The 8,997-nt window shown below is 45.1% G+C and overlaps 1 protein-coding gene across 2 annotated transcripts in view; it reads left to right on the top strand.

Moving 5' to 3' along the window:
* The first annotated feature begins 5,578 nt into the window (after positions 1-5,578).
* Positions 5,579-8,997, top strand: part of LOC121459019 (RUN domain-containing protein 3B) — a 153,656-nt gene continuing 150,237 nt past the window's right edge. For both annotated transcript variants that reach the window (XM_041668506.1, XM_041668505.1), the window contains exon 1: positions 5,579-6,085. In XM_041668506.1, the coding sequence (XP_041524440.1) occupies positions 5,964-6,085 (122 nt within the window). In that variant the 5' untranslated portion in view covers positions 5,579-5,963. The remainder of the gene's footprint in view (positions 6,086-8,997) is intronic.

The raw sequence follows: 8,997 nt of genomic DNA, 5'->3' as shown, positions 1-8,997 counted from the left end.
GAAGAGTTGGAGGAAGAAAAGGGAAGAGGAAAATGTAACTATATTTTTATTTTGAAATGAAAGGAATTCAGAGGAAAGACATTTGCAATTTAAATTGCGTTCCAGAGTAAGTGACTCCCATAGATAAAAGAATGAGCCCTGTGGGTTCTTTACAGTAGACAGCTCAAAGGCCCTGAGGCGACAGCCTCCTAGTCACATTCAAGGATGAGTAGAAACCCAGAGTGACTGAAGCCGAGGGGCCAAAGGGAGAGAACAGGAGATGATGTTAGAGAAGGGATGTGTCATTAAATCCTGTAGAGCCTGGTCAGTCATTGCAAGGGCTTTAACTCTGAAGGAAAGAGAAAATGCAGATTTGGGAGCAGAGGTACTGCACAGTTTACCTTTGCTGTACTGGCCTCACATGCTATCTAACACAAGTTGCACATTTGAGTAACAGCTGTTAAGATAACCTATTAATAACTCACAGTCAAAACCTATTAATAAAACACAGTCAAAAGGGGGAGGTGAGCACGAAGTCATGCCAGATTCTTCTGTTTGGAGACTTGACAAAGTATAATTATTTTTACACTGGAAAACTATTTTGGAATATAAACTGTAGAAGGTAAATATCTAGAAAACCATACAGAAAATGGAGTAAGCAAAACTAATGTTATCTTTTTAACTGAAGAGAGGCTAACAATTACCCCCGTGTTTGGCTTTGATAAGTATGTTCGTAGTAAATTAACTAGCAAATGAATACTCTGAACTAGTAAATTAGCATGTTGGCCATTGCAGTACCAATGTGACAAGTTTTAAAGAGAGTGGATTGTGTGGGGGGGGTATGTGCGTGTTTGTGTGTGCATGCGCGTGTCTCTGTGTGTTGGGCACACTGTTGATGTCAGGATGCCTTTCCCGGATTCTTCCTCTTGGTTTCTGAGACAGAATCTCTTACTAAACCTAAGATTTCTATCTTGGGCAAACTAGCTGGCTAGCTAGACCCCCTGGGATCTGCCTGAATCTCCCCTCCAGAGTTGGAGTTACTGTCATGCACTGGGCAGGAGGTGCTAAGTTGTATAAGGAGCAGAGACCAAGCCAGTAAGCAGTATTTCTCTGTGCACCTGCTTCGGTTCCTGCCACCAGGATGCTGCCTTGAGCGCGTGCCTTGGCTTCCCTAATGGACTGTGACCTGGGATATTTAAGAAGAATAAACCATTTTCTCTCCAAGTTTCTTTGGCTTGTGGTGTTTTTTTTTTTTTTTGTTTTTTGGTTTTTTTTTATCACAGCAATAGAAACCTTAAGTGAGATAATTAGTAAAAGAAGTTTATTGAGATCTTACATGTTTGCTATTTTTCATTTAAGTGAAAACGCAAACATAAGGAGGATAATTTGTACCCAGGCACTCTTGTTAGTCTTTAGGGCCAGGCAAGATCATACAGTTTCAACCACTGGAGAGTCTGATGCATCAGGATATCTTGGACACAGGAGCTGGCAATATAGAGACAGCCTATCTAGCAAAACAAACAGACCTCAGCTATACAGGAAATTACTGTCTTTTCTGAAATTTACTCTGGGTTTTTAATTGAAAGTAATGGCTCAGGATTCTAAAACTTTGATGAGATGTGTGTCAAGTGGAGATTCTCACGCGAGGGACAAATTTCCCAGTAGCTTTAGCTGTTCTGAGTCAGAAAACACCTAACAAAGGCATATGACCTTAAGACATAAAACCACAGCCCTGAAAGGCCGCAGTTTTCAGCACAACTTGGTGTGCTCTGAGAGACGGCGCAGTACAGCAGCCTGTTATCAGGAAACCACCCAGGCTTGTAAGGAAGAAAGTTTCTATCCACAGAGATAAAAATCAACCAAACAACCAAAAATGAAAACCAAAACCAACCCAAACAAGCAAAACAAAAACAAACCCTGAGGTCATCAGTGAAACTCTAACGAAGTCACACATTTGAGGACTGCCACATCATTGTGAGCTGCACTGGCCTGCCTCCACATCCGCCAGGGTGCCCATCTCAATGTTCAAATCTGATCCCGTTATCTTTCTGAGCATCACAAAGACTGCGCCTTACTCTTAGGATGGTGGTGAAAATGCTAATGTGTTCAGTGAACCTCTCTCTTAGCCCCGTCACCAACCCTCTCCATTACCACTTCCATATTAACCCCAGGCGGTGTATCTCCTCCAGCCACAGGCCATTTGCCACAGGTCTTTTGCCTGGATTCGTTCTCTCAGAAGCTCTTCCTTAGTTCATTCTCCCTTCTCCTTTTCCTTGGCTCAACCATCAGCTCCAGCCTGCCACCCCAGCAGGGCTATGGTTTGTTAAACTTCCGAAGCACTGTTGACTCTGTTTTTCCCAGAGTGCGCAGATAAAAACAGCTCAACTGCCACCTGGATTTCAACCTCAGGAGATTCTGAGCAGCTGCAAACCAAACTGTACGTGCCTGACCTCTGACCTAGTGAGTGGATGTGTGTAAGAATTTAAACTGGTGAAACTTGGTATAGGATACAAAACTAACAACCATAACGCAGCCTTCCCAAATCTGCCAAGAAATATTTCAGAAGATAACATTCTTAATAAGGCAAAGTTTGCGAGCCAGGATGGGGAAAATCTCATGAAGATTCCGGAGCCAGCTCCCTTTACTTAGATTCGCTAATTGACTGAGAAAAAAGGAAAATATACTTGGCTAAATGTCTAAGTTGAGTGATGTAATTAGTCAATCTTGGGACACCAATCAGAGAATTTTATGGATATAAGTACATGTATAGATTTATATGCACACATATGTGCATATTTCTGAATAAATTGGCCCCAGTATTTCAAGAAAGAATCATTACTATCATAGTCCTGCATGTAAGCTTGTATATACTAAATTTACTGTGGACATACTAGATTTAATACTAAAATAAAAGTTTATTCTTTTGATTTTTATAGATTTCTCAAGAATTCTCCCCCCCCCCCAGTTTTTTGAGACAGAGTTTCTCTGTGTACCAGCCCTAACTGTCCTAGAATTATCTCTGTAGACCAGGCTGGCCTCGAACTCACAGAAATCCTCCTGCCTCTGCCTCCCGAGTTCTGGTATTAAGTGCACTACCACAGTCAAACCTCAGGAATTTTCTTAAACATTATGTTAAGGTAACAATGTCTCATTACGACTAAGTCATACCTTCTTGTAGCGTGGCTGAAAATCCCACCTACAAATTGATACTGTTAGTTTCCCTATTTTTTTTCCTATATGGTTGCCTAGGTGACATGTTTGCTTCTAAGATTAAAAAGTAAATTATGGTATGTTTGATAATCACTAGCCTACAGAATTGTGCTTGAGGACTTTTATGTGCTATATTTATAACTTTATTTCTTTTGATGAGAAGGAGAAGATTGGAGATAATGGTATACACGTAAGAATGCTGTATCCATTAGCATCATAGGATTCCTAGAGGCTGGATTTAGCATTGTGTTTTCATAGGGCATCTTATTTCTAGTGTGTATGTGTGCGAAAGTGCCGTTTTATGTGAATGTGTATGTGCATTTGGAGGTCTGAGGTCACTCTAGGTATCCATATGTCTGTAGTTCCTCAGGGACCCTCTACATTTTTGTGTTTAATAGAGGTCAATTGATCTAGATTTTGTCAATTAGCCTAGGCTGGCTTGCCATCAAGCCCCAGGATCTGCCTGTCTTTACTTCCCCACTTTTGAGTTTACAAACGTTCCATTAAACCAGGTTTTAAAAATATGAGTCCTGGGGATTGAACTCAGGTACTTTTAAAAGATTTAAATATTATGCAAATGTTCAAATAGTGAGTTGAGATATTTACCAAAATAAGTTAAAAATTGCATGAAAACTCATTAAAGTTTGATAGTTGGAGTATAATATATGCTAGATATAACTGATTTTTAATCTCTTTTATTGCTTATACCCACGTTAATAATCTGGAACACACTCCGAACATGTCACTCATGGTAAGCAAGGGGGGAAATGTTATCAAATGTGACCCCCAAGTGGCAGTTTAATGATAACTGTCTATGTAAAGGTAAGTGGATTTTTATGGTAAAAGGTTGTTAAGCAAGTATTGGTGCCAAGCAAATCCACTAAAAGCAGTGGAAATGAGCATTATACCCTGACAGCTTGAGGTGAAATTCTACTGTTTGTAGTCAGAAATACAACTTTATAGTGCAAACAGCATGGAAGTGCACCGGACGCCAGAAAGCCAATCTCACTTTCCTTGTTCTCAAATGACTACTGCCTTTCACCGTCATATACGCTTCCCTTCCAAGCCTACCAAACAAGGTCGCCTGCGATTTGCTTCTCATCTCTTTGAGACAGGCTCTTACTGTCAGCTTAGCATTCACTTTGCATCAGAAATATTCCCCAGAGGCACAGGTCTCAAATGCTCTGTCCCCACCTGGTGGCTTTAGTTTGGAAGATGTGGAATCTTTAGGCAGTTGGACCTTCTTGGAGGAGACGGGGCCCTGAAAGAAGGCCCTAGAGTGGTCTTATTGATGGTGGATTTCCTGTCACTCTACATCCTCTCAGATTTGCGGTCAACTTCAGTGCTCTCCAAGAGCCCTCCATGACGTGGAACTTCTCAAAATGGACCCAAACAAACCCTTTCTCCCTTTAACTGTCTCATCACAGCACGAAGCAAGGTCATCAGAATTCTGGGATTACAAAAGTATGCCATAATCCTTTGCTCTAGAAGTTTATTTTGTTTTATGAGGCAGGGTTTCTCTGTGTAGCCCTGGCTCTCCTGGAACTTGCTCTGTAGACCAGACTGGCCTCGAACTTACAGAGATTCATCTGCTTCTGCCTCCCAAGTGCTGAGAATTTTTTTTCCCTAAGACAGGGTTTTGCTGTGTAACAGCCCTAGCTGTCCTGGAACTAGCTTTGTAGACCAGGCTGGCCTTTAACTCACAGAGATTTATCTGTTTCTGCCTCCCAAGTGCTGGGATTTCCAAGCTGTGTTTTCAGGCCTCCAAGGCAGCATTTCCCTCCGACATTTGTCAATCCTCTGCAGGGCTCGCTAGCTGCCAGCCAGATCAGACCTCACTGCCCTGGACATACACACTCATACAACACTCTCTCCTCTCTGACTGTAGTCATGGGATGAGGCGAGGAGAATCAAAAATTCAGACTCATGTGACGCGAAATGCCACGGGCACATTCCCTGATGCCATTGTGTCGCTGTTTGTTAGGCTCGAAGAGGGCGTGGGGACAAAAGGAACTCCTCTCTTCTAGGTGGCATTCTCCTGCTGGGACTACCGAAGCGCCAGGACCAGGAATCTGAGAGAAAATCTGAGATTTAGCCTTGTCGGGGAGGGAGGGGACTTCGGACCAGAATCGCTGTGGAGCCGGCGTCAGTCCGCGCTAGGCCACCGGCTGAGTCGTCGCGTGCCCACTGGTGCAGCACGAGCCGGGTCCCGGTCTGGTAGCGGCCCACGCGCCAGGGCGGGGCTGGGGTGAGCCGCTTTAAAGGCGCCCAGGCTGGTCCCGCCCCCCGCCTCCCGTCATTGGCTGTCTCCGGCGCGGCCTCGTTCCCATTGGAGGAGGGGGCGGGGCTGCGCGTGACAGGCGTGGGGCCTCACCTCCGCGGCCCCGGCCCCGCTGCGGAGCTGGCAGGCTCGCCCGCGCGCTAGTGCCGCGTCCCCGGGGAGGTCGCGCAGCGCCTGACTCCCACCCCGCGCGCGCTTCTCCGGTGCACGGCGGCGGGCGGGCGGGCGCGCGCACGAGGGCGGAGGTGGCCCGTGCGTGCGTGTGTGTCTGTGTGTGTGTGTCTGTGAGTGTGTGTGCGTGCGTGCACGCGCGCGTGGAACCGGGATACCGGGCGCGAATGCCCCATTGCCTTCCACACCCTGCCTGCTTCGCGGCTCCTGCCTCGGTCCCTCGCGCACCCGGGGGTGGCGTCCTGACAGAAAGCCGCGGGACACAGGTGTGCCAGGCGTGCGGGACCGCCGGAGACAAAGGGGGCGCGGAGGGGAGCCCGCCATGGCCTCCCGGAGCCTGGGGGGCCTGAGCGGGAGCCGCGGAGGCGGAGGCGGCGGTGGTAAGAAGAGCCTCAGCGCCCGCAATGCCGCGGTGGAGAGGAGGAACCTGATCACCGTGTGCAGGTGCGGGGCGGCGGGCGCGCGGGGGCGGAGGGGGGAGGAAAGAAGGGAGGGAGCTGCTGGGGTCCGCAGCTGCGGCCTCTGCTCTCGTCGCGCCCCGCGTGTCTGCGGGCGAGCCGGGCTCCGTGGCGGGGCCGGGAGATGCTCTCCAAGATGCCGGGGACCTGCCTCGGGCTCTGGACCTCCTGCGGGAGGCTGCCTGGCCAGGGCCGGGGCGGAGCCGGGGAGAATCTGTTTTGACCGTGCGCTCTAGTGTCTGAGTAGGAGGGCGGAGGAAGGGCCAGCCGCGGCGGGAGGTCCTGAGGTCGCTCTGTTGCCCCCAAATCCGAGTGCGCTCTGCTCTATGGGTTTCTCTCGTCGGCCTGTGGTTTTGACGCCTTTCATTCCGCGCATATCCGTGAAGGATGTTTAAGTCTCATCAACTACAGTGCCGGTGATGCTTGGGCGACTGTGGAAGACACAGTCCCTTAGAAGATCTCCAGTCATTTTATTCGAAGATCTGCCCTTCCTTAAAAGCTTCCTTATTGTAAATGTATCCCTTCCTCTAGGAAATATAGAAACAAATATCCACCGTCTATAAATTTAGAATTCAGAGAGAACTGATCTTGAAAAAGCTGATAAATTTTAACACTCATAAAATTTTAGGCATCCATTTCTTAGGAACCACTCAGCCAATAAGCTCTGTGAAAATTATTTTGTTCCTTCATCCTTTTAATCATCAACCGGTGATACTTTTCTGATTATCAGGTAAATGATGAGATCTTTCCCTCCTCTGCGGTTTATGCATGAATTTCAAATTTTTTCCTTGTTTAGAATCATGTCTACCATTTTAAGCAGATTGTAGATATATGTAGTAGGAGTTATACTCAATATTTAATCAACGTTTTAAATGTTGGATTTAATGACTGCTCATCTATCAGGAAGACCTTCACTCACAGTTTGCATTATAAAATAATAATATGGTAAAATAATATGGACTGTATTTCTTATTTGTGCTGTATAGAAAACAACCTTTTGGGACAGATAGGCTTTTTAAATTGAGGGAAATTTCTAAGTTAGGCACATAGAAAAATAAGCTAGGTGGATAATTTTGTCTTTAATAGATCTTAAAACGAAAAAATTTTTATTTTAAAGAAATGAGGGTAGTTCCAAAGCAGTTTTCAACTTAAACTGTGCTTCCTGTCATTATCAAAGCTCTGGCTGAGTTAAAGTTCTGGATAATTTGACATTGGAGATTGGAAGAAATCGCTCTAGTGGAAGTGTAACTGAGTTCAGAGTAGATGCTACGGTTAACTAGTGTGTTTGATGCCACCTCCCCATTTTCCTGTCATGGTGATAGAAAAGTATTGTAGCAGCTACATGTGTCAGATGCTCTGGAACTGGAGTTACAAACAATTGTGAGCTGCCTCATGGGTGCTGGGAATCAAACCACAGTCCTCCGGAACAACAGCCAGGTCTCAGAGCCATCTCTACAGCTCAAGCTTGTGTCTTTCCAGGCTGATGGAGTTCTTTCATCTTAGTTCAAAATGAAAATCTTATTTCACCTCTCATTTATAATGTTATATAAAATACTAAAATACACATTTTTAAACATTTGTCAAACTTTTTTTTTTTTTTTTTGGTTTTTCTAGACAGGGTTTCTCTGTGGTTTTGGAGCCTGTCCTGAAGCTCTTGTAGACCAGGCTGGTCTCAAACTCACAGAGATCCGCCTGCCTCTGCCTCCCGAGAGTTGGGATTAAAGGCATGCGCCACCACCTAAGTCAGTTCTTTCACTGCCTAGTTTTATGTCAGCTTGACCCAGGCTAGAGTCATCAAAGAGGAGGGAGCCTCTATTGAGAACAGTGCCTCTCTAAGATCCTGCTGTAGGCAGTCCTGTAGGGCATTTTCTTAATTGCTGATTGATGGGGGAGAACTCAGCGTATTGCGTGTGGCGCCACCCCTGGGCAGGTGGTCCTGAGTTCTATAAGAAATCGGACTGACCAAGCCGTGAGTAAGCCAATAGCAGCTCCCACCATGGCCTCTGCATCAGCTCCTGCCTCCAGGATCCTGCCTTGTGTGAATCCTGTCCAGACTCTGATTAGTGTAAACCAAATAAACCCTTTCCTCCCAAACTTTCTTTTTGGTCATGGCGTTTCACTGCATCAATAGAAACACCAACTAAGGCAGTAGTTAAAAGGCACTTCTCGTACAAAAAAAGTAATATATTTCCTGTCTTGTGGATAAAATTACAAGGGTGATTTAAGAAGATGGTAGAGATGGCTCAGCGGTTAAGAGCACTGCCTGCTCTTCTAAAGCTCCTGAGTTCAATTCCTGCAACCACATGGTGGCTCGCAACCATCTGTAGTGAGATCCAGTGCCTTCTAGAAGAGACCTGTTCAGTCGTCATCATCAACTTAGACCATGAAACCCAATATGGACAAGTTCAACAGAACTGCTTATACGGGCTGCTCGTGCATGCTTCAGCATTGCCAGGGCATAAATTTCATATTTTCAACTTCATATAATAAGTTAAGCAGGTTAGAGACAAATGATGATTTCATAATTAAAGTACTTTAATAACAAAATAATATTTTCTATAGGTCAAATATTATTTCACACCGGTATTATTTCAAATTAGAACAGTACCACATTTCTTAAGTGTGGTCAAGGAATCAAGAGTTCATATTTTATATGTAACTAATATCCACTTTCAGCTTAAAATTCTTACCTCAACTGTACTACTTCATCTGTCAGCACTTACTATGGGATATAGTCTTCTATATAATTAAGCTTGTAAATTAAGACACAGTAAACAGTGGTTAGACATTTTAGATAAATGACTTAACAGAAGAAGCAATCTGCTTTCTTTAGAGAAGAATGTAATAACTACTGGTACCTATCTTCTGGATGAATGCATGCTCTGTACAGTGGCTGTC

Source organism: Microtus oregoni, unplaced genomic scaffold (assembly GCF_018167655.1).
Source record: "Microtus oregoni isolate MIOR12 unplaced genomic scaffold, Mior012 000018F_ref0000195, whole genome shotgun sequence".
In the NCBI taxonomy this organism is placed as follows: Eukaryota; Metazoa; Chordata; class Mammalia; order Rodentia; family Cricetidae; genus Microtus; species Microtus oregoni.
This window is presented reverse-complemented; position numbering and strand designations above follow the sequence as displayed.